The 25,165-nt window shown below is 39.1% G+C and overlaps 1 protein-coding gene across 2 annotated transcripts in view; it reads left to right on the forward strand.

The window, feature by feature from the left end:
• Positions 1-25,165, forward strand: part of CUNH14orf37 (chromosome unknown C14orf37 homolog) — a 98,054-nt gene that overhangs the window by 33,345 nt on the left and 39,544 nt on the right. For both annotated transcript variants that reach the window (XM_023527217.1, XM_011385017.2), the window contains one exon: positions 2,570-2,827. In XM_023527217.1, the coding sequence (XP_023382985.1) occupies positions 2,570-2,827 (258 nt within the window). The remainder of the gene's footprint in view (positions 1-2,569; positions 2,828-25,165) is intronic.

A 25,165-nucleotide genomic window follows, 5' to 3' on the forward strand; every position in this document is an offset into this window, starting at 1 on the left:
CCTGAGGCAGCCCGTGCCCTGGCCTGCATTCCCTCGCAGTCATAACAAAGAAGCCAACCTTACGTAGTGGCCACTGTGTGCCAGGCTTCGTTCTAGATACCTTATGTATTAACTAGTAATACTTATGTATTAACTTGTAATACTCACAACGGTCCTGTGAGATAGGAATCATACCAGTTTTACAGACGAGGCCGCAGAGGCACACCAAAATTCAGTAACGTCCAAAATCACACAGCCATAAGTTGATGATTTCGGACAACTTTTGTCAAGGTCACTAATGACCTCCGAAATGTCAAAGGCAGAGAGGTAACGTCAAAGCCAGAGGGACATTCTCAGTTCCCACTGAGCCTTTCAGAAGTGTCTCACTCATTCCGCTTCCTTGACATCCCATTCCTCTTGGTGTTTCTACCACCTCAGTGGTCTCCTCTCTGTCTCCTTTGCTGCATCGCCCTCTGCTGGCCAACCTCTACACGTCCGCTTGCCCAGGGCTTGGGCTGGACAACTTTTCTTTCTATCCACACTCATTCTCTTGGGGATTTCAGCCAGCCCGAAGGCTTTAAATATTTATAAATTGATGACTACTAGATTTTTATCTCTAGCTTTGACCTTCCCTAGCCTTCCATCGCTTCCGTTTGAATGTCGTAGGCATAGCAATCACACAATTAATGTGTTTCAAATAAAATTCTTGATTTTGCTCGTATCCTTTAGTTGTTATTTTTAGGAAGTCGGGGTCTTCCTTCCACATCCCACATTGTAATTATCAGGAGGGCTCTACCTTCAAATTACATCCCAGGTCTGACCACCTCTCTCCACTTCCAGTCCTACAGCCTTATCCAGAGCACCACCATCTAGTCTCTGAGTTTTGAAATAGCCTCCTAATACGTCTCCTTGCGTTGTCTCTGGTTCTGGTACAGCCTGTCCTCTACCCTGCATTCAGAGTCATTCATTATATTTATACATCAGATCCGGCCCTTCCAACTCCTTTTTCTTGTTTCCTAGATTTTCTCTTTCCCTCCCCGATGCCCAGCCTAGTCTTTGCCGTTCTTTGAAAACCATAAGCACACTTCTGCCTCAAGGCTTTTGCCCTCTGTTCCCCGCTGCTGGGAATGCTCTTCCTAAATTAGCCTAAATTAAACAGGAGAATTCATTATTTCGATATGATCTCTGTTCAAACTTTACCTTATTTGAGAAGTTTTCCTTGATCTCTCCATCTAAAATAGCAGTGCCTGGCATTTTCTATCTTCTTGCCAGTTTTAGTCAGAGTGTAATGTTGTATCATATGTCTGTTTGCCGTATGTCTCCATGAAGGCAGAGATATTATTGCTCTGTTCCTAGTGCCTGGAACTAGGTACTTGATAAATATTTGTTGACTTTTTGCAATAGTGACAGGTATTAAGTCCTACAAAGTTAAAGGACAGGAATGAAAAAGATTAGATGTAATACTTTTTTTAAAGTAAGAAAAATAAAACCTGTAAAAGATGGATAAAAAGGGGTATATGTGGAAGATGGTCTAGAAGTGGAAGAGGAGAGTCTCAGATTCCTTAATGTCTTCATGGGTGCATCCATGCTTAGGGTGGGGACCTGAAGTATTTCTAGAAATTTAAAATTGGCAAAACGAAATAGAATTGGCCATCTTATGTTCCTTAAACCTACTCCACTTGAAGCATTGAAAATGACAAATTGTAAATTTAAGTTATGATAGTAATAATAATGATTTTTCCACGTGTTCCTTTTCTGAGTGTCTTTAATCAATATTCCATATCCCAGTACTCTTTATTTTTTTTATTATTTTTTAAAATTAATTAATTTATTTTTTATGGTGACATTGGTTAATGAAATCTGGTAAGTTTCAGCTGTACCTTTTAACAGTAAGGCATATATATATATTGCATTGCGTGTTCACCTCCCATAGTTAGATTTCTTTCTGTCATCACATATTTGACCCCTTTTACCCCTCCCCTCTGGTAACCACTAGTCCTAGTGCCTTTTAGAGTTAGACTGAGAACATTGATGTAATTGTTTCCAGTTTCTTGGGTCACTCCTCCGTAAAGAGAACAGTTCCAGGAGTGGATTTATCCACCTCTCGCTTAACATTGCTGTGAGTTCTACTCACTGATGTGGAACAAGAATGGAAAGAAAATCATGCCAAAATAATAAATTCTCTTCCTTAGTATTATAAGATATAAAAGGATTGAGACAGTTCCTTTAATCTTCGTTAGTATTTCAGCGTGCTTTCCAACAGATAAATCTTTAACGACCTCCAGAAGACAAGAAGGGGATGTTTCCTACCCTCTTGAATATAAATACACCTAAGGAAAATTCAAATAAACATGATGACTCCAAATAAACATGATGCTTAATAATCATCTGACCTAACTGTGATTTTGAAAGTTTAAAGTGTAGGTGAATGGCGGGCACAGAATCCTGCAAAGCTCACATCACCCAGCTTGGGCCATAAAATTGTGAAAGGCCAAGCATGATTATTTTGTAGCCTTTAGGTTATTTCAAAAGATTTGTTTGTAGGCATTCGCTGCATTACTTCATTTCTCATTGACTTCTTTTTGCCCAGAGGGAGAAGAAGATGAGGACGAGGAGGACGAGGAGGAGGAAGATGAGGAGGAGGAAGATGAGGAGGACGAGGAAGAAGACAAAGGCACAGATTCCCTGGATGAGAGCGTGGATGGCGACGCCGAGCTGCGTGGGTTTACTGTCCCTGGCCTCACATCACAGGAACCTGGCTTGGAGCAGGAAAACATGGACCTTCTGGAGGGAGCCACCTACCAGGTGCCAGATGCCCTGGAGTGGGAACAGCAGAATCAGGGCTTGGGTAAGAGTCGTGGGTATTTCCCTTTCCCTATTCCCACCCCTTCTTTCACATTTCTCAGGTGACAGCTTTCTTTCCTTGGTATTGATTATGGAGCAAAGTGGATTTTCAGTTTTTGTTTATGGATGGTTGGTTCATTTGGGAAAGAGTTATCAGTTTTTTCTTCAATATGTTTATATTTAATCTTTTAAATAGCCAAGCTCCAACCACTAAGAGCACAGTTCCCTAATTTTGGAAGGAGTTCTGTCTTTCTTTCCCAGCTGGAACACAGCTGTAGGCTTTGGGAGGACTTCCAACAGCAGAGGAAATGTGTGTAACCAATATGCTGGTCTGCAGTCAGAAAGCAAATTTATCTTGTCACCCTCTGTCCTTTTAGAATTTACTTCCTCAAGGGAAATTCTTCCCTGGCTTCTGGCTTCTGGGCAAGCTTTCGGCAGTCCGATGACTTTTCCGTTCATTCTGATAGTTGTGTTTTTGTGAAACAGAGTCTCATTTTAGCAGTCAGTGTCCAGAGAGCCCCATGCTTACTCTCTTTTGTGCGTAGCCCGCATTTTAAGTGGGAGACTCCTAGGATGCAGGCTGACCCTAACTTGGCATCCTCTTCTCTGTCAGAGGGCAGCTCCCCTGTCTGTCTACCCTTGGCTTTTTCAGAAGAGACACTGCTAAGCTCTGGGCGATTCCTTGAGGCCTCAGTCTCTTGACCTGAGGTGAAGTGACCTCTATTCCCAAAAACCTCCCTCCACCCAGTTCTCTTAGTCTTTAACAGCTGGGTCCATTTATAATCTTCAGTGCAACAGAAGTTAGGTTTAAGAGTCATATATGGTGCAAGCAATAAAGATACTTGTTTCAGACTGTGAAAAACAGTCATATTAGTTTTTGGGGATTTCATTGAAAATCTGGATGTCAGTTTGAGACTTTGCTCTGGAATATCATACTTAGTGTGCCTTGGTGCCTGGTTGAAACTTCCAATTTCGAATCCTATTACATATGATTTCCTAAAGATTGTTCTCCTCTCCTCCCATGAAAACTCTCTTTTAGATCAGTGGCGAAGAAAGTGTGAGTGCATTAAAACAAGTCTGGGATGGGAAAATGAACAGCATCTGTTTATTGCATGATTGGGTAGCTTAGAACAACCTCTTTTTTGTTTTTAAAGCTCAAACTGGAATTGGTAAAATCTTTAAAGCTTTGCAATCAAAAGAGGAACCCTTTTCATAATCTCTAGAGCTAAAGAAGCATACAGGAGGTTATTTAATGCCATCTTTTTTTCTTTTATAGAGGTCTTTGTCCTTTAAATTTGGTTAATCGGTTTATTCAACACACCTATCTAAGCACTCACTATCTCCTTGGCACTTTGTATGGCATTAGGAACACAGAGGAAAACAAAACAGTGCCTTTTCTTGTTTAGAGCGGAGCCCATTTCATAAAGATGTCATAAAGATTTCAGAGTGAGTTTTATAATGAAAGTAGGTTATAAGAGGGCAGGGCAGAAATGTAGAAGGGAGCCATTTCTATTAGCTTGGAGTGCGCAGAGCTGTCACTTGTAGGATGCATAGGTAAAAGATAGCTTTCAGGGATAGGAAGCCAAAGAAAGAATATGCACAAAGGTATTGGAGGGATGAAAGAGCATGGCGCATACATATGGGTTGGCCAATACATTGTTTTTTATCAAATTTTTTTCTTATTATAATAATTTATCATTTCCCTAGATGTCTCTTACCTTTTACTGTCATTTCTTTTCCTGATAAATTCATTTTGTCCACACGTCCTTAGCATTGTGAGTTTTCTGGAAACCAAAACAAGAACAAATCTTTCGAGTTGTTTTTTTCTCACACTGTTGAAAACTGTGTTTGAGTAGTGTCTGGGTCTAGAATTTTATTAGCGAATCAGCTTTTTCTTGGATTGACAGGAGTATCTCCTCGTACTCAAAACCAGTAACAACTTCTGGATCAATATTAATTGATAGTTTCCTAAATACTCTCAGATTAGATAAAATAAAGGAAAACCTCCCCTATTTGTGATGAATTTAGTGGTAGGTAGAATAACAGCTCCCTAAAGATGTCTATACCCTAGTCTTTTGAACCTGTGAATATGTTACCTTACATAGCAGTAAGGACTTTGCTGGTATGATTAAGGGTCTTGAGATGGAGAGGTTATTCTGGATTATCTGGGGGGTGGGGTGGGGAGCAGTATAATCACAAGTGTCCTTAAAAAGGGAAGGTAGGAGGGTCGTAGGTGGAGAAGATGTGATGATAGAGGCAGAGGTCAGAGTGATGGCTGTGAGCCAAGGAATGCTGGCAGACTCCAGAAGCTGGAAAAGGCAAGGAGATGGATTCTCCTCTGAGCCTCTAGAAGGAATACAACCCTGCTGACACCCTGATTTTAGCCCCTCAAAACCTATTTCAGGCCTTTGACCTGCAGAACTGTAAGATAATGTATTTGTGTTGTTATGAGCCACTAAGTTTGTGGTAATTTGTTACAGCAGAAATAAGAAACTAATACAGATTTCAATAAGCATTTTATAAGCAGCATCATTTTAGAAAGCAGAGATGCATGGTAGCTGTAGTCAAGAGTGTGAACATTGTAAAACTAAGTAGTTATTCCTTAATGAATCATTAAAAATGCAAACATTGGGATCCTTTAAAAAGTAAACTTATTTAGTACAGTAACATTTTAATTGGCCATATTCTCCATTCCTATTTTTAAGTGGGTGGTTTTTTTTTTTAGAGATTGTCATATTCTATTTCACAATATGAATGGTATTCCAAAGCAAATGCTAAAACCCGTATAAACTTTGAAAAATGAACAGATTGAAGTAGGTAGTTGGGAGTGGCTAAAAATAATGCAGGTTCTATGAATAGATTATAGTTTTGTTTCCTGTGAAAAGCAGAAAACTTAGATGACTTTCTAAGGCAAACAGTAGATTCATAGCTTCAAATTCTCTGCTCTTCTGAAGTTTTCTGCATTGTCACTTACTCATTGTCTCTAACTTTGAAACGAAAGAGCTCATCTTCTTGATCTTGCTGTTGGAAGGTGACTGTGGAATGAACTGTACGTGTTATCAGGATATAGAGAATCAGGAGTGAAAGTTCCATGTTACGGTTGAAGTGGATTGATTAATTGGTAAAATGCCAGTAGCATACAGGAAGCTCTTTATTCACATGTGCAGAATGAACTTCTTTTTTGATCTAATAAGTTTATTTTCAAATTTATTGGCAAGAAACTGTACAGAAAGCAGATACTTGACCACATTCCTTCTTATCCTGTTACCATGATAAATCACACAATCATCCTTTTTTAAAGAACAAAGTCAATATGACCAAAGTTGAGTGAGCATATCCATTTTAATGTTTAAACATTTCCAGTGTAATTAGTACTTGGAGACTTTTTCCTTTTAACATTCCTTTTTGCATATCTGTTAAGATGCTTTAGCTACAGGTAGCAGAAACCTTAAATTGGAGTAAAGAGTAAAGAAGTAAATTTTCTCTCAAAACAAGAAGTCTAGAGGTAAAACACTCTTGGGTCAGTTGACTCAGTAGCTCAGCTTTCATCAGTGACCCAAGGTTTTCCCATCTTGCTGCCCTGTGGACTTCGCCCCCAGGCTGGCTTCCTTATAGTTGCAATGGCTGCAGCAGTTTTAGGGGTCACACCCAGACAAGACATTGTCCAGGGGAAGAAGACTGTTTTTTCACTGTGTTTCTTTTTTAAAAGTAAGGAAACCTTTCCAAGAATTCCCCAGTAGAATACGTCTTGCCTCTAATTGGCCAAGGTCAGGTCACATGCCCATTTCTAAACAATCATTGGTAAGGGGAATTTGATCACATGACTGGGTGGGTGTTAATCACCATGCCTATTACCCATGATTTCTGTGTTTTTCTATTTTCTTCTCTTGTAGGTGAAACCATGTCTCTTTTATCCTCTAGGCATCCTATTAGTGATCTTATTAAATTAATATCTTTATTTTATATATATTTTGAAGTTCTTGAGTTCTGAATGAAGGCCTGAGGTTGGTATTGTTCCATTTTCTTCATCAGGAAGAGACAATTTTTGGAAAATTTACAGTTTGGTTGATGTTCTGGTTGGATAAGTCTTCCAAAAGCCATCAATTAGTTAAGAATTATTATAACAGTCTTCATTTTTTCAAAAGCCTGTACCTAAAATTGGAATGGAGTCTTGATTTAGGAAGTGGAATTTTTTCTCTGGAGGTCTTTAAAAAACCTGATAAATATTCAATTAACAGTTTAGGGATGTTTGTGGAAAGCAGAAGAATGAAGAGCACTCATGTATCTATTTTTTTCACCAGATATTCATTGAGCACCTACTAAGTGTGTGCTGTATATTGTGGAAATGCTGAGAGGCTGAATTGTAGAGAGATTAATTACCATGGGGCAGGGAATGGTCCCATAGATATGAGGTCAGAGGCCAAGCAATTCCACAATGGGGAACTGACACATCACTTATAAATAGGGATTGCTTCGAGTGGGCAACCATCTGTGAGGTGTGACTTCAGGGGTGCTTTATCCAATCCCTTAATTTATACCACCCTTTCTGCCTTACCATGGTGTCTGCTTTCAATATTAGACACTTCCTATGGATTGAGATAATGTATGTTGAGAAGGCCTTAGAAAAATGCAGATCTGCTATCCGGGTAGATAATTCATTAAGATATTATCATTTATTTCTTATTATTAATTTGTCACGTTCAGGAGCTGGTGATTTAGTATGATTTGAAGATTAAAGAGAGAGGAACACAGGACAAATGCGTTTTGAATTGGTAGGAAGGTAGGATGAACGGCAGGTAAAGGGCGTGGTGGCTGGACCTTATAGAAACTGAACACTTGACTGTGAGAAAGGCAGACCCTTAGCCTCAAAACATGTCAGCTCTTCTCTTTCTGTTCCTTGTTCTCTTCTTCTTATTCTTTTAAAACACTTAATGTGTAGCTAAGACTGAACAATTAAATATAGGGCAACATGGGCTGTGGCAGCAAAGAAAAGAAGCTCCGTAAAAGAATAGTGGGAAGTGTGAGATTTCAAAGAACTCTTCATTGCAACAAATGTCAGTGTATTTTGATGTATAACATGTTAAGCTGTGGATTAAAAGGTTGCTCAGGAAGCTACTGGGCTAACATAATTAAATAAGTGTATAAAAGGAGAGGGAGGAATGAAACCTCAATCCAATGTAACCAGCACAAAGTGAGTAGCAGATTGGCCAAAGTCCCCAGACAAGTGGTTCTCAATGGTAGGCACACTGGACTCATCTAGAGAGCTGTAAAAAATACTGATGTCTGGGTCCTACCCTAGAGGACAACTGTTCTAGATGGAATCCATTGCTCGTTCCCTTGGGATGGGGCAGCTTCTGATTATGTAGGAAGATGGAGAAAGAAGATTTTAAAAAGTCTTTCTAATGACAGCTAAATGTAATATAGTATACTGGATGAGATCTTGCAACAGAAAAAGGGCGTTAGGTAAAAACTAAGGCAATATGAATAAATTATGGTCTTTAGTTAATAAAACAAAATGTTTCTATCTTTTATGAATGGAATCCCCATTAGTGATTTACATTGCTTTTCATGATCTTTTGTGTATTGGATTAATGTGCCTGAAAGAAAAATTCAGCTTTTTACAATCACATAGAGATAATATCTGTGCTTTAATTTTCCCAGAAATCCCATGGTCACGTTACAGACTCCTAACTCTGGACCACGGAGGTTTGTATCCAGACTCCTGCATCTGGGATGCCTGAGCATCTCCCGGTATGAGTTCCATGGGTGAGCATCTGCCGGTTACCTGGGGTTCCTTTCTATCCTGAGATGGTACCCAAGGTGTCTGGATTTGAGAGTAATGCCATTCACTCTTTCTTTGGAAAGAACTGAATTACTTTTCCTACACAAAAGGAAAAGACTTGGGTGCTGAACTTTTTCACATTAGGCAAGACGCCCTGGTGGCCAGAGTTTAAATTAGAGATTGTGATCCCCGCCTCTCTTTGCCTCATGAAGATGAGCAAATAAGAGAAATTAGGTCTGCAGAGGAAGATACCTTCCAGGTCCAAGATATTATTTCTTCATAGCTCTTTCCATTTAAGCTCTTGCTTGCTAGCAAATTAGTAGTAGTTGGGGATTTCTAGGGGAGAAAAATATGTCCCTATGCCTGTGGTGAAAGATTCAACAAACTCAAGAATTTAATAGGTTTTAAAAATGCATTTATTGCTGTGTTTTCCATTTATTTTATTTTTATCCTGTTGTGTTGTCATTTTTTTTTTTTGTCAGAAGCCTTAAATCCTCTTTTTAGCATGGTGTAGGTTATAAATAGTTTAAATACATAGAAATTAATGGACTTCCTTCCTGCTGCCCATTTCCAACTATGCTTGCAAAGTGTACTGAAGACCACAAATATAGAAATTTATATGAACCAAAAGTCAAAAAGAGAGCAGGCCATGCCTAAAGAAAACCAGGTGCTGGCTTAAAAACACTTTAATGTACTCTGTTTTTTCCTTTCATTTTGATGTTCATGACACTTCTGATGAATGGTTCTGTATATTGGCTATAGCCAAACTTTTGTGTTCCTTTAACATAGGAAATGTTAAGCTGTTTGGAAAGAGGAAAGGATTGATGGCATGGATAATTTTGTGGGTTATGCTAAGTTTTTTAAAAGACTCACACTGATTTTTCACAGCTATTTGTAGGACTTTCGTACCAAGAATCTCAGGCAGACAGAAAAGAGGCTTCAGGAATTCATTCTAAGAGTCATAGGCAGAACTTAGATCATTAAAACACACACACACACACACACACACACACACACACACACACACACACACACACACACACACACCACTCACCTTTGCCCGTCAGCTGCGGAACACTGCAAATTCCCTCTTCTCCTCTAAGTTTTTCTTTTCTTTTCTTTTCTTTTTTCGAGAAAATGAGTGAGAAGTCAGCTCTAAGTCTCAAACACTAATGAGGGAAACCCATACAATGTTTGTAGAGAGAGTCTCTACAGCACAGCGGCAGCCACAACTACCTATGTGTATGATTTTGTATGTGCAGAACATGGAGCTAACTCCCTCAGGCATAGAGCCTCTCTGGGGTTATTCCTGTGTTGAGGGAGAGAAATCAGCCTTGGGTCTTAAAATAAAACACTTTGCACCAGCTGAGTCTCTCCAGTACAGTAGTAGTAGGTTTTGTGTGATGAAAAGAAACTGCCAGCCTCTCAAGCCAGCCTCAGGGAGCCAAAGCTATTTTAGAAATTCAAAGGATTGGTGGCGAAAAGTAAAAATACAACACAGTGAAAGTGAAGGAGGGATTAAATGTTAAAACAAGGAATCAGAGATTTAGATCAGGTACCTTGGGGATTCAACGGTTCATGGATAGGAAACATTTCTTAAAATGTATTTATCTCTTTTATACATCCCTGATATATTCAAGGACCTCCATGATCTGTCTGGGGTCTATGTTCCTGCTTTATTTTTCCCAGGTGCTCTATCTAACGAGGCCTGTGCCTCATTGGGCTGTAGTCGCTGTCACCAGAACACGCATTTCTGCAGACGTGGCATCTGTCCATACTCAGCTCTTGCTAAAGCCTTTCCTGGCACTCTTAACATGCACTGAGCCCTCCCTTGTGAAAACCCTACAGCAGTTGACAATATTGCTCAATTTCCATTCTCATTTTGCTTATTATTTTGGGCGGAGCCTCACAGCATCTAGCACTCAGCATTGAGTACTGTCGATTGCTTAAAGGGGGTTTCTCTTCCAGTTGGAAGGCATTTTGGGCCTGAAACTGCCCAGCACAGTTGGGAGGAGGGATAGGGATGCTTTAGTACACTTTGCCAGTTGAACAGTAGTCCCTTATGTAACTATTCTGGATGGCAACATGGGGATAGAGTGGGATTTTAAATGGAGTTTGTACAATTCATGGAAAAAGATGGTAACTGATCAAGTGTTGAGGGCTTTTCATAATGCTTATAACTGACATTAAGCATATGTATCACATGGCAGGTAGACCTTCATGTGATCTTAACTTTTTCTGGTTTTCTCCATTTACCTCAAAGTTTTTATATCTACAAATTCTTTAGTTATAGCATGACTTCAGGTCATAAACCTCAGATGGCATTTTGAGGCTAGGTTTTTTTGGAACATAATCTAACATTTTATTTTCCAGCTTTACTGAAATATACTTGGCAGATAACATTGCATATGTTTAGGGTGTACATGTTGATTCAATACATATATATTCCAAAATGATCACCACCATAGTGTTAGCTAACACCTGCATCATGTCTTGTACATGCCATTTCTTTTTTTGTGGGGAGTAATCTAACATTTTAGAATATTTTTTAAGAATGAACTTTGAGTGATCCTACACTGTAGAAATGATCAGACCTTGGAATTTTTGGGCCAACCACCTTCATAATCCTTAGCATCTGATCAGATGAAAATCAGATGGTTGCATTCTCACAGTAATCAATCATTTAAAAATTTTTCTAGTAGTTAATTAGGTAGCTTAATAGAGATAAGGCCTTTGATAGCATCTATTAAAGAATAATTTAGCCATAGCATCACCTAGATGCAAGTGAGAAGTTTATTAATCCTGATTCTCTCTCTTACTGATTCATTGCTTTCCTAAGTCAGAGAATTGGGTTGTCTGTATCTCACTTCTGGCTGCTGCAAGATTATAACTATAGTGTGGTATTTTAAATGCTTTAGGGTCCTAGTTTGAATTTTTTTCCCCCTCTTTTCCTGTCTTTAAATCCCTGTAGGAGGACCTAGATATTGGGTTCTTATATCAAAGATTCACTAAAAATAAATTTGAACTTGTTGTTTAGGAATATCCTTCTGGAAACCTAAGCCCAAATATCTCAGCTCCAAAGTATTCATCTTTATTTATTTTAATGATCTGTATGAGATAATAGACTTACTGCTTTCTAGAAACTGAAAGCTTTATTGGTATTTTCATAATTAAATTATGTTTAATTAGAGAATTGGGAAAAATCACATTTCTTTTACTAGGAATGAATTTCTTATGTGAAAATTCAGCAGTCACTTTTCCTTTGGAGAGCTAGGAAAGGATTCTTGGAATTAAGCCAGAAAATAATCTCTTCATCAGCTACAGTTAATAAAAACATTAATAAAGCATATTACATCTGAAGAGAATGCTGTGAACTAATTTCTTTGTAATCAGAATGCACTTGTAGGCTCAGCTGGGGAATTAATAACATGTAAACATCTAGTAGGCTAGATGAGACTTAAATAAGAAGAAATACTGACAGAAGCGGGAAGTATTTCAGAAAGGAAGAAATTAAGTATAAATTATCCTCTTTGAAAAATACAGAAGGTAAGCAAAGATGATGTTAAAAACTTCCAATTATGTTAAAACAAATTGAGAAATTAGTGAAAAGTGTCCTTATCTCTTAATTTGAAGTTACATGCTACTAAATTAAGGTAGATTACTTAATAGAATGTTATCAGTTCACTGTATTAAGAATCTGGAATATGTGGAGTTTCTCAAGTTTTGTCTTAATTAATCTGGATCAGAGAAAGAATGCACTTAACTTTTGCATTTCAGAATCTACAGCAATTAAGTGATTTTCCCCTATCTTCAATCAAGACCATAAAATAAAGATGCTAAAGCGTCAAAGCTAACCTTAGTGATCAAGTGAGGTTGAAGTCAGCTGGTAAACTTGTTCATCTCACTTCAGCATTTGAGAATTAATAATCACAGCATCTGCTGTCCCAGCTCAGAACTTTCTGTTTTTCTGTTGGACAAAAGATTGTTTCACAGAACCTGGCACAAAATATAGATATATGGTCAACAAGGGGTCCCAGTTTCAATTCATGTGAAGAATCTTCAAAATAAACTTTACAACTATACACATTTTCAAGACCCAGGGAAGGAATGTAAAACAAAGGAGTGCTCACAGCTAAGGGAATTTTGACTCACACCTTCCATCTCTTAAGTTTTTCTGCAGAGATGAAATCTTTCTGAAATAATGGATGAAAGAGGACAGCAACTGTTTGGAACAGGATGGATTTAATGACTCCTTGGGGATAAATACTCAAAATAACGTTGGTGACTTCCAACTGCATAAAGTTTGATATGAAATAAGCCATAGGCACCAGGCAAAGTACCATCTGGGTTTGTTTATCACTGTCCTGGTAAAGTATTGCACATCCTTTAAAGTGATGCAGGACCAAGGCCTTAAGCTTCCAAGTCCTGCTGTGTAGGAAGTAGAAGGGTTATAGAGGCCATGCACACAGACTTAAGGTGAAGAGTTGTTGCCAGGTAGACCTTGCTATTCAGTGCTGAGCCATAGAAACCACACAGAGATCTGAAGACAAGTCATGTACTTAATCCACCAATAAAAGGGAGATGGGGGCCAACTATGAGAAAATCACAATGTGGGAAAGTTTGTTTTCAGTGGAATCTTGCAGCCTTTTCTTCTTCCTTCTCCCTGGTCATCATCCTCATCATCCTCACTTTTTACTCTTCCTTTGAGCACTGGTGGCACCCACCTAGGATGGCCCTGGGATCCTGGGGCTTCAGTCTTCTCTTTAACCCTTTCACTATATCAGTACACTCTTTAAGACTTTGATTTAAACATTTTTTGAGAGACCATCAATAATTCATAGTCATTAAAAAGATAAATTTTCATAGAAGATATAATCAAGATTCTCATTCAGATATAAAATGAATGTGTGTCAAAGGTTTTTAAAAATTAATTAAAAAAGGAACCAGGCAGATGCTGCAACTGGTTCAAAGGAGAGACTGAAGAATCACTGGTGTACATGGAGTCCAGGACTGTTAAAATGAATTTACAAATGGATGCAGGACTGACTTTTCCCACTGTACAGTTAATTTGCTTGTTTAGAGAATTATTATTTGTATTGCTGTTAATTAGCTGTAATTTAAAGAGCCGTGAAGTAGACTAAAGGCAGTGCAGAGCCCTGATGGAATCAGACAATTCTCAGAGGCTCCAACACTCCAATAAAAGGATATTCGATAATCTCTTCCTTATTCCAAAGATTAAATTTTTTTCTTACATACTAAAACAAGGATACCTTGTAACCCCAATTTGTTTGCAAGCATTTATATTGTGAAAGAGAATTTCTTAACTAAAAGAATTGAATGGTGGCCTTTGGATAAGTGAGAATGTATCTGCCAGGTGAGGTCAGTTGCTATAACAAACAGCTCCAGTGTCAGTGGCTTAGCACAGTAGATTTATACTTGCCCTCTTCCTAGTTCCCACTGTCTCTCAGTTACACTCCGCCAAGTGTATTCACTATCTTTGTGGGCCTAAGCAACCTCACTGGGTCCTCTGCATCCAGCCATAAGGCAGGAAAAAGAGAGAATTTAGGGGAAGGCTGCTTGCAGCTCTCAGTCTGGGATGGACTCATTTTTCTTCCACTCAGATTCTCTTGGTGAGAACTAGTCACATTACCCTACCTGGGTGAAGGTGAGACAGGTTGTGGTGGTGGTGATAAATGCGGTTTAGCTGAAGCAAAACAAACTTAATGAGCACTTTGCATTTTCAGGGGTCTGCTTCCAGGTACACTCACCTTAGAAAGGCAAACCCCAGAAAACTGTTTGCTATTTATAAATTATTGCTAGACCATTAGTGATGACCAGAATACAGTGTCCGCTCTCTATGAGCATATGAGTCATGGGAAGGAAAATCTGTAATGTGAGGCAGGATGTGACATACGCTGTGAAAGAAGAAAGTGCTCTGAAACTACCAAAGGGAAAATAGTCATTTCAGCCAAGGGGAACCATGGAAAGCATTAGAGACAACGCGCAGGATGGCAGTTGAGAGCCTAGAATTTGAGTCAGGAAACCCTAAATTCAGGCCTTCCCTTTACAGCCATAGGCTCTGGACTAGTTTTTTCATTTTTCCAGGCCTCTGTTTTCCTAACTCGAAAAAGGACATGGTAACTCTTAGCTCATAGGGTTGTTGTAACAGTACATGAGTAGATATATATGTGCAAAGTGAAGCAGAAGCTCATTTACATGAGACCTTAATGGTTAGGTCGATTTCACCGGGCAGAGAAGGGTAAGAGGCCTGGTAAGAAAGGCCCTTGGGTTCTGTTCCTTTCCTACCTATTTCCCCAAGGAGCTTTTTTATACATTAGAAGTTTCCAATAAGACCGTATTTAAGAAAAGGGAATCCACTACCAAAAATAAAAGTGAAAACCTAGGTGTTCTTGAGTATAATACTTGAACTGTTTAAAAATCTGACATGGATTTCTAATGGCTTTGCTGATTCATTCTTTGCAACAAGACCCAGTCTTTGTCCGCACAACACACAATTTGCTGTAGGCTTAACCAGTATGGTATGAGGAGATTTAAAGTGATCACCTTAGAAACAATGTAAATAATTGATTAGAGTTTTTTACTTTTCAGATATTACTTCTTCAAGCTACAGATGAGGTTTCTGTGTCTTTTCTATATTTTTGCCTCCAAGTTCCCCCTCCCCCAGATTAATTATATATTTTAACTTTGGGGACATGTAATTACAGAATGTTGTTAAGAAAGAAAAAAAATCACAACATGGCTAACTTTAGGACATTTAGCATAAAGGCAGTAGCCTTTAGATATAAACTTGAAAACTGAGTGTTTTGTTCTACTTGGTAGCCTCGTGCAAGTTTATATCTAACCTCTCTGCACCTTGAATGTCTTAATAATTTTATACAGATGAGCATAATCCTTAGGAAAAAGCAAGTGTGGTACTTCTTGAACATTAACATGCATACAAATCACCTGGACGTTCTGATAAAATGCAGGTTCTGATTCAGGTCTGGGGTGGGGCCTGAGATGCTGCAGTTGTACAAAGCTCTCAGGAGATGCTGATGCTGCTGGTCTGTGGACCACACTGTGAGAGGCAAGGGGCCAATTGACATACTCTTCATCTGAGAACTTGAGGAAGCCTCACTTGGGAGATTAAGGGATCCAGAAGTTTGTTTTTAAAAGTGAGTTAGAATTTTATAGTATCTGCTTTTAATCAAGCTGCCATTGGTTGGTCCTCCCCATTTTCCATTAAAGACAGAATTCTTTATTTTTTATTTGTTATGTTATGTTATTTTATTTTTTTACTCTTAATTGCAGTGACAAGGGCATTCCATCTCTCTCTGCTTTCGTGTCTTCAAGAGTGACTTCTTACTGAACAAGAGGCACTAGAAAAATAACAGGAGTATATTATTTTTGTGAAATGGTACATGGATGTTTCTTGTCACTATGCTATGTTTCCTGACTTTTTTTCCTCACCATTCATTTAGATTTGAGTTGTAACATTTTTATGGGGCAAATTCTCAAAGAAGTGGGAATTTCTCGAAGCCAAATATAGGCATAGAGTAGGTATTCAGATAAAGAGGAGCTATGCTAGTGATGCATTTCCTCTAGTGAGGCATTTACTATGCTGTAGTTATTCCTTCTCATTTAGCAAGGCTCCAGTGAGAGGCATGGCAGCCAGGAATTGCCATTGAGTACTCTGTCCTTAATTTTCTGTGAGATATGTTAGTGAAATACACTCACAGATTTTTCTCTCTGTGAAATGAAGATAATGGTCTGTGAAAATTATGCAAGATGACAGGGTGACCCCTGAGCACCCTGGGGTCCAGTCTCAGGCTCTGCCTGCAATCAGTAAGTGAAAAGATTGATCTTCCTCCAACTCAGCAGTAGATGTCACTAGAGTCAACTAAAACCCCAGGAAAGCTCTGGCCAAAAGGATTCTATTAGAGGAAAAAGGAAAGGAACATACTAGCTACTAAACTTAACTAGGCATCCCCAAACTCAAATCTTTTACATTATATTACTATTTATTGTTTTCAATATCATATGTTATTGTATGGACAAGTCTCTTCAGAAAAAAGAAGTTGATTTAGCAAACCATTCATTCTGTTCCATCCTTCATTCACCAGTTTGTTTATTCAAGAAATATTAGGCACTTACAAAATGTAAGGCACTTGCCACGCTCCGGGCTTACAATGGTGAACAGTACAGATGGTCTGGCTGTATGGAACTTCCTGTCTCGTGAGAAAGACAGGCAATTAAAGAGGTAATTACAGTACAGAGATCTTAGTGTAATCATAGAACATGTGCCAGATAAAACAGAAGCAGATGACAAGGAAACCTGGCTGAGTCGAGAGGGGAGGGATGGTCTCTGGGACAAAATGGTGTTTCAGAAGGTGCCTGTATCATGCGTCAAGGCACAAATTAGAAAGCCAGCCTTCGGATTCCTTTACTCTATTTAAGATTCTCATGGATTCTTGTCGTGGTTCAATTTACCTCCTTTGTCATCATTTGATGACACCATTAGAAATGTACAAAAATTACCTTCCTTCTTGATTTTACTTAGATAATTTGAAAGTTCTAAAAAATTAACTATGTTTTATATTACTGTCATTACTTCTCATTTGAGATATTGAAAACTGCTTAGTATCTTTTATATGTTAGGTAGTTTGACAAATACTCTTAAATGTTTTATTAGTGTGTGATATATGGAAGATAAAATTGAATGTTGAAGCTGTCTGTCTTTCCCTTGTTTCTACTTTTACTCTTCACGGGGGTTTTGGATTCAAGAAAAAGCTTCATGTTTCCACAGGATGTTGAAGTCAGTAAAACACAGCTGGGAGCCACTTTGGCAACAGTTATGTGACCTGGCTGGAGGGAAGGAGTGGTCATGCATTAGATATCAAACATTTTAAGCAGATAATAAAGAATGAAATATTGATAAGGAATGTGAAATTATTCTGTTCAATATTTGCCATACTTTCTTACATTTTGAAATCCTAAATTAAATTTATTGAGAGTCCCAAATACTGATTTTTGGATGAGTAAAATCAAGTTAGTAATTTGAGGTTGTGCACATTTCGACCTCAAATCTGCCTTCCTAGAACCTTACCTTCTGTTACCTCTCCTCTTGCCATGTGTGTGCTTCATATCCTTGCCACAATGAACTCTTTTCACATGAGCATGCAGTGTTCTTTCATTTTTCTAAGATTTTGCATACCCAGGTCTCTATCTGGAGTTCCTTTTCTCACATATCTCTTGTCTATCTGTGGAATGCCTACTCATTCTGTAATACCTGATGCAAATACCGTCTTTCTTGGGAGAATTCTCATGACTTGATAACTTCCTTATTTATACTTCTATAGCTCATAGTGTTATATTGTATTTCATGTATTGAATGTCTATCTTATAAGGTTCTGAACTACCTGAAGGCAGGGAGTCACTCCTTATTCATCTTTGTATTTCCTATGCCCTATCATAGTTATAGCACATTTTAGTGACTCAATAAGTGGTTGTTGAGTGACTAAAATAAATGTGTGAATGTATGTGCATACATGCATGGATAAAAGTAGTTACTGCAAGTATTTCTCATCTCAATGGAAATGTCAGAAACTGTGGAAAGAAGAAACTTGGAAGTTACAACCGGCTTATTAATCTTCCAGATAAGCCTTTGATATCTGCAGGTGCATCCTGAACTGATGGCCAGGGAATTTTTAGACTAGATCTTTAGAGTCTCTTTAAGCTGTAAAAGTTGATAACTTTATTTTGGCTATGCCACTTCAAATAAAAGAGTGAGAACACTTTCCTTGTAACACTTTTGCCTGCTGGCTGAAAAACAAGGGTAGTTTTGCTCAACTTAACTTGTCACTGTCTCTCTTCTTAGTTCTCTGAAATCTACCTCTGTTGTCCCTCAATGACAAATTATTAGGCTCATTCCCAAATGAATTGGTTGTCAGGTAGGCATCATTAAGGCTAGTGAAATGTCTCAGTTTCAGCTGAGCAGGGCACACATGATGCTATCTGATCCTGACAGGCACGGCGATGTGGTGTTCCAAGAAGAGAAGAACACCTTTCAAGACGACAGCATACCTCAAGTGTAGGCAATTACTCTAGTCAGTGAGTAATAATCAATATATGAAGCTTAAGGTGGGGACATTAATGCTTCCTTTAATGCAAAAACATTAACAACTAAAGGTTTTTTTGGAAGGGTAGGGCAGGAATGAATTGATAGTCTCCCTTTCATTTCCAAAGTTGATTTTTATAATCAATTTGCAGACGTAATCCATTCCGAGGGATGTGAATAATAAAAAGAACTAAAAGCTTTTACAAGATCTGTTTTTAGTCTGCTTGCCTCATATTCTTCCTTCCTTTTAGTCCTCCAGCACTATGTCACATTCATTATTGTCCTGAAAAGAAAAATCATTCAAGCCACTTAAATGATGTTTCAATGACATACAATCCATTAGGATTCAGAAAAGCCAGCACTTTCCAAAGAGAAATGTGACATTCTCTTTCGCTTATTCTTTCTCTCTTTTTATTTTACTTGAAGTGAAATTTCAACTTCTTTTGGAATTTCTTATTTCGTATATTTTCATAAAATCATTATTTTTGCAGATAATGACCTCTTACCTCCTGAAACCACCTGCTTGATTGGCTAAAAGGCAGGGGTTAATATAAGTTTATTCCCCATTTTTGTTTGTTTATCATCATTATGAAGCAATATATACCCAAACCAAAAATTTTGGATAAAATATATATTGCTGGAATTATGCCCAGGAGCAGCTGGGTAGACTTCTAGCTCTGTCCACCACCAGAAAGAACCTTTATTTTGAGCAAACCACAAAATCACTCGGAGGCCAGAGAACGGTGCAAACGTGCTGCCATTTCCCTCAGGTTGCCTTTCAGGCTGTGCTGACTCTCCTTACGTGAGTGGTGAGAAGTGGTGAGAAGTGTTCTCTCTTCCTTGGTCTCCTCTCCCCTTCCTCTCTGCCATTCTCCCACTGGGGCTGCAGCTTTATCCTGTGGTCTCGACTGGAAACTTCACAACCAGACACTTTCCTTTTCACAGTTGTCCCTGGAGTCTAGAACAATGCCCACCACATAATAGACCCTCAATAACTTTGTATTGAATAAATTTAGTTCTCAGGGGAACTATCAACATAGAAATACAAACCTAGATGTACCACATTATTGCATAATGTTGGTGCCTGAGGCCAGAAGACCCTCTTCCCACCAGGAGAAGATGGGAAAGCACAAAGGAGATGAAAGGAAAGGAAACCCTATCCTGCCACACATTTCAAGAGTTTTTAAAGGAGGTAGGAAAATTCACCTACAATTCTTCTACTCAGAGGAAACAAATGACCTGTTATCTTCTAGCCTTTTTTCTATGTATTTTTTTTCCATAGTTGCCATTATGGATTTTCCATTTTATATCAGTGCAATCTAAGTTACACTGTAGCTTAGTCAAGTGAAATATATCTGCTTAAATTAGTAGTAACCAAATTTATTTGTGATAGTATTTTTCTTTGATTCTAATACCAGTGATTTTTACATTTCAATGCTTCTAAAATCATGCATAAGTAATATAGTCAATATGTGTTTTAAATGTCAATGGTAAATCTAAATCAATGACTTCTTAGAGGGTCTATGAATATAGTATATGGAAATAGTCTTCAGTATAGTTACTTTTGATATTTCCTCATGGAAAAGTGACCAGACTGACCTTCCTTTATGGTTCAAAAAATATCTCTCTGAATGCTTCAAAGTCTCCTGGTCCCTACTTCTCCCTGTTTACTGCTTTTTTCTTTACATAAAAAAAAATTTGTTTTATTGTGGTAAAATTCACATAACATAAAATAACCATTTTAAAGTATACAATTCAGTGGCACTTAATACATTCAGTGAATGTATTAAGTGTTGGACCAGCATCACCTCTATTTAGTACTAAGACATATTCATCACTTGGCACATGAAGGCAGAGAATGCATGGACATGACTGTGGTATGTTATAACACGTTTATACATGCTGAGATACTAGTATCAAAATTCACTAAACATATATGCTATTGGCAGTTGTAGAATTGTCCTGGGAGTTTCTAAAAATTAGTAGTTATTTTATGTGAGGTAAATCAACAAGCAAGACTACCAACATGTCAGAAAAGCTTATGGAGATGAGTTCATGTTTAGAGCAAGGCACAGCGTAGCTAGGACCTCTGCCTCAGGATCTCAGCTTTAACATATCAGCTGAGGCTGTGGTCTCATCTCAAGGCCTGACTGGAGAAGCATCTGCTACCAAGCTCACATGGTTATTGGCAGAATCCAGCTTCTTGTAGGTGGTAAGACTAAGGGCTTCAGGACTTGTTGGCTGTTGGCTTAAGGCTGCCCTCAGCTCCTTGCCACACGGGCCTCACCATAGGGCAGCTCGCAACATAGCTCGCTACATTGAGGCCAACACGAAAGTCTGTGGGCAAGAAAAACATCACAGTCTTATGTAACATGATCATGGAAGTGACATTTCATCCAAGTGACCTTTATCATATTCTATTAGTTAGAGGCAAATCACAGGTTCTGCCCACACTCAGGAGGAATATCAGGACACTCAAGGACCATGGGTATTAGGAGATGGGGATAATATGGAGCAAGGTTGCTGTATAAATGGGTCATCCAGTCACTCACGTCTGTCTGCAGAGCTGGCTCATTTCCATCCTCCACTGAAGAGTAAATTAGGTAAGGAAACTGACTCATTCTAAAGGGCAACGTGGGCATGAGGAGAAGCTCTGTGGGGAGCATGCCGTAGACTTGCAGTGTTGCATAGAAACCACCACTCACCATTTGTTTTGATCTGTCAAGGGAAACTGGAAAAAATTTGACAGTCTCTGGGGAAGATGATAAATGGTGCTGATGGCTGGTGGGCTTAGCCTTAGTATCTGATTCGAGGTGTTTCTTGGAGCCTTAAGGCTTGAGGGAACAGAATGTCTGCAGTCACACAATAAGGAAATGCAGGTAACTTCTCTTAAGTCAATGGCATTGTTTGCTAATAGTTCATTCTCTAAAGTCCTGTGTCAGCTAGACTTATTCCAAAGAAATTGTAAAACTGCTGAAGGGCTGTATTTGATGCATAAAGAGTGAACTATACTTTGGCTGGCAACATATTTTTTTGTGAAACATTTTTTCATCTCAAATGGCATTACTCTGCTTAATAATATCATTTGTCTGATTTTGCTATGATTACTCTCGAATCTTTCAAAAAATTAGTGACACCTAACTCAATATCGCATACATGGCAGGCAGTAAATAAGAACTGCTAAATTAATGAATGAATATAAAAGAATATATTATTGGAATAAATGGTAGCTTTTGAGCTGCTTATTTGAATACAGCAACATCCATTTGTATAAATAGTTGTGTGTTGTTTTGAGAGCATTCTTGCTCCTTGATAATGTGATGTCTTCTGCCTCAGCTGAGAGTTATCATTCTTTGCTTCCAACACTGCAGTGCATACAGTGGTTATGAACTAAAGAAGCAAAGATAGTAAGAATCAGAGGTGTCTCACAGAATCAGAAACCCTTTGACAGCTACTACCACTCATTTTTCATAGATGTTTTTAATTAGAGTTTTGCTAAATTTCCATGCTTAAGATACTACGCTAAATGCATTGGGAAGGAGTGGTTAATAATTAAACATTTTGGGAAAAGTTAATGAATGCATCAATGTTATGAGTGGAAATTTCTTTATGTGATAACTAATTCTGTGTTGGAATTGTTTAAGGCAAAATTTCGGGGTTTGAAACAGTTTGTTCTTGGTTAAAAGTGTGTGGATTATCTGCGCTGTCTCAGGTAGGCCTCTTTTTGCTAATCTAGCTGTTTCCAGGCTACTTCTTGGATTGCAACTTGCATTTGATACAAACTGAGGGATTACAAACTGTGTTTTTAAATTGCCTAAGAAAAAGTATCAATAAAAAATAAATGACCAAATTCTGGCCAGGTGGCAAGTTTCTGTCTGTTAGTTTTAGTGTTTCCACTACTGCTCGCCTTCGTCAGTCTGTGTGATTGAGAGCTAACCGAGCAGCTTGACGTGGTTCTGCTTTCTTACTGATGAGGGCAGATGTGAGCTGGGGAGGCTGTGATAGATGGGTAGTACCACAATGTTCTTGGCATGCACTGTGAGGCTGTGTCCTTCTCCAACTCATTAAATCAAAGCAGGATTCTAAATTCCAGGCATGGCAAGGCTTTCTTGGGATGCAGATTATCAAATTTTCTGCTCATTTGTGAAGAACCATGACCTGCCTGCTACCTTTAATAAAATGTTATTTAAAAATAGCACATAGATCATCTTTTCACCTTTATCTCTAAAAACCCTTTTCTCGAACCCATGGCTCTTGCTCTGGGTCGGTTATATCCTCCATCTCCCACCCCCAAATATGTTGAAATCCTAACTCCTAGGACCTGTAAATGTGACCTTTTTGGAAATAAGGTCTTTGTAGATTTAATCAAATTAAGATGAGCTCATTAGGATGGATCTTAATCCAATGTGGCTGATGTCCCTATAAGAAGAGGGAAATTTAGACACATACACAGAAACGCGAGGAGAATGTCATGTGGCGACACAAGGACAGACACAGAAGGAAGGAACTATGGGAAGACTGAGGCAGATGTTAGAGTGATGCTGCCATAAGCCAAGACACATCTGGTGTTACCAGAAACTGGAAGAGGCAAGGAAGGACCCTCTTTGAGTCTCTGGCGGGAACACCGTGATTTTGTACTTGTAGCCTCCAGAACTGAGAGAAAAATTTCTGTTGTTTTAAGCCAGTTTGTGATGCTCATTATGGCAGCCCTAGGAAACCAACACATCTTCTTTTGAGCTCCTGCTTTCTTTCTCTCCTTCTCTTCGCAGCCAAGCTGCAAGTTGGCTAGATTGCACCACCCCACTGAAACTGTTCTTGCTGAGGTCTTCAGGGCCCTCCCAGAGCGGCTAACCTTGCAGACCCTAGAGCCCGCTTGCCTGAGTTCAAGTCCAGACTCCACTCCCTGTGAGCTGTATAAACCTAGATAAATTATTTAACCTTTCTGTGTCTTAGTTTGTGTTTATCAAGAAAAACGCCTATCCCTGGAGGCTGTTGCAAGGCTTAAAAGAGTCGACACAGCTGAAGCGCTTAGCATAGCTCTTGGCACATCGCTAACACTTCCTATGCATTTATTTCCATTAATATTATTTGCCACATATGTCTCCCCTTTTCAGTCTTTACTTTGCCTTTCTGCAGCATTGGACTCTCCTGGCCCCTTACCTTTCTAGGATTCCTGTGCTCCATTGCCTCTGGTTATCCTCCCTGCCTCTGGCTGCTCCTTTTATGAGTAGGCTTCTCTCAGAAGGCATTGTAGCTAGTGGATAGAGCCCATGTGTTGGAATCTAACAGACCTGAGCTCAAGTCTCAGTTTGCATTTATTATTAAGTGAGTGACTCTGGACAAGTGAGCCTTCTGAGTCCCAGAAGTTTTGGATAAAACAGGAGATAATTTGACCTTACTGGGCTTGTGTAAGGAGTAAATGAGATATATAAGCAGAGGGCCCAGAATAAACTGATTTCTGACTTTCACCTCTACCTCTGGCTCATCCTCTGACTCCTACTTGAAAGCTGCCATGTAAGGCTCTGCAGTTGTTGTCCCCACAGCTCTAAGGGGAGTCATTTACTTGAAGTAAAATGTGATCCAGCAGCCCTACCCCCACCCCCTCCAACTTTTGGTGTAGAGATAGATCTATAGAATATGGTTAAGGAGCTGGGAAAAGTCCTATAACATGGAAACTTCAGTCACATTTGATGTTTTAATTTCACTAACCTCTACATTCAGTGATTACTAGGTCTCATGGCTTTGATTTCTCCTACAGTTCTTAGAAACATCCTCTTCGAAGAAACCAGACTTTGGATTTGGAAGGGATATCAGGGGAACCAGGTGTGATGTCTGGTGGAAGTCAACAGTTTCAATCCTGATTTCTGCAATGATTGATTCTGAGGCAGCCAGTGAGGGGGGCTGAGCAAGGCAGTGAGAAATCCCGGAGTGTTTGTATGTGGTGTTACCCAGGAATGGTTGCCATCAGTAGGAGGCAGGCTAGAGGTATGAGAATTGGATTTTGGTGGTTGGAGAGCCAAGGTCAAGCCTTGGAGGAGGGAATGGCATAAACTCAGTAGGATTTCAGGGCTCGGCCAATGAGCTGGGGCACAGAGGTCATCTCTGGTCTTAGACTGGGCAAGTGATCAGAATTGAGGATCTGGATCCTTTGGACTGAGCCAGCACAGGGCTAGGGAATCTAGAATGTGACTCAATTCTAAGCCTTACCAAATAGGGCCAAGGGGCTGAAGCAGGAGTTGTTGGTGCGGGCCGCTTCTGTCACCGTTACTTTGAGCACTGAAGTAGGCTAAGGCTATGTCAGTAGTCCCAGCTGGGAAGACCTAAAGAGAGAGAGATATGGGCAATAAAGCTAACAGATACATAAGTCATTATTAGTCGTGATCATCAGAAAAACACACAGAGGAAGTTTGGGAATCTGGGAGCTCTGAAAACATCTTCCCTTT

This window comes from Pteropus vampyrus, unplaced genomic scaffold, assembly GCF_000151845.1.
Source record: "Pteropus vampyrus isolate Shadow unplaced genomic scaffold, Pvam_2.0 Scaffold15, whole genome shotgun sequence".
Lineage (NCBI taxonomy): Eukaryota > Metazoa > Chordata > Mammalia > Chiroptera > Pteropodidae > Pteropus > Pteropus vampyrus.